This window comes from Eimeria tenella, genomic scaffold, assembly GCF_000499545.2.
Source record: "Eimeria tenella Houghton genomic scaffold, Eth_scaff3062, whole genome shotgun sequence".
NCBI classification, from domain to species: Eukaryota; Apicomplexa; class Conoidasida; order Eucoccidiorida; family Eimeriidae; genus Eimeria; species Eimeria tenella.
The window spans coordinates 609-1,154 of NW_013542932.1; the positions used below are offsets into that span (position 1 = coordinate 609).

The window sequence follows — 546 nt, forward strand, 5'->3', positions numbered from 1 at the left end:
TCCAGATGCCTCAGGGGCTGCAGACAACACCAAAGAGGGGGAAAGCCAGCTCCTATCTTTGTTAGGTGAAAGCCCCATGAGGCAGCACGAGGGAACCGAGCAGCAGCAGCGGCAGCAGCATCAGCAACAGCAACAGCAGCAGACACAGCTGCAGCAGCCGACACAGCAGGAGCAGCAGACGCAGCAGCAGGAGCCGCAGCTGCAGCAGCAAGAGAAAGAACAGGAGGAGAGCCAGCCGGCAGATGCGCCGCAGCAGCAAAAAAAGCATCGGGGGAAGCAGAAGCAGCAAGAGGCTCCACCGCCTTCGCCGCCGCAGCAGCAGCAGCAGACGCAGCAGGAGAAGCAGCAGGAGGAGGAGCCGAAGCAGCAGGCGCAGCAGCAGGGCAGCAGCAGCAGACCTGATAGCCCAAAGCGGCAAGAAGAAGAAGCAGACAGAGAAAGCCCCACTAAGCAGCAGCGCGGCTTGCGTTCAAGACTGAAGAGAAGTTCCAAAAGAGAAGCAGCAGCAGCAGCAGCAGCAGCAGCGCCAGCAGCAGCTGCGGCGGG

General features: G+C 61.4%; 1 protein-coding gene across 1 annotated transcript in view; it reads left to right on the forward strand.

Annotated features, from left to right (window-relative positions):
* Positions 1 to 76: 76 nt before the first annotated feature.
* The window catches only part of ETH_00035990 (uncharacterized protein), a gene marked incomplete at both ends in the record, with an annotated part of 1,225 nt that continues 755 nt past the window's right edge, over positions 77 to 546 (forward strand). The window contains one exon of the mRNA XM_013375987.1: positions 77 to 485. Coding sequence (XP_013231441.1) covers positions 77 to 485 — 409 coding nt within the window. The remainder of the gene's footprint in view (positions 486 to 546) is intronic.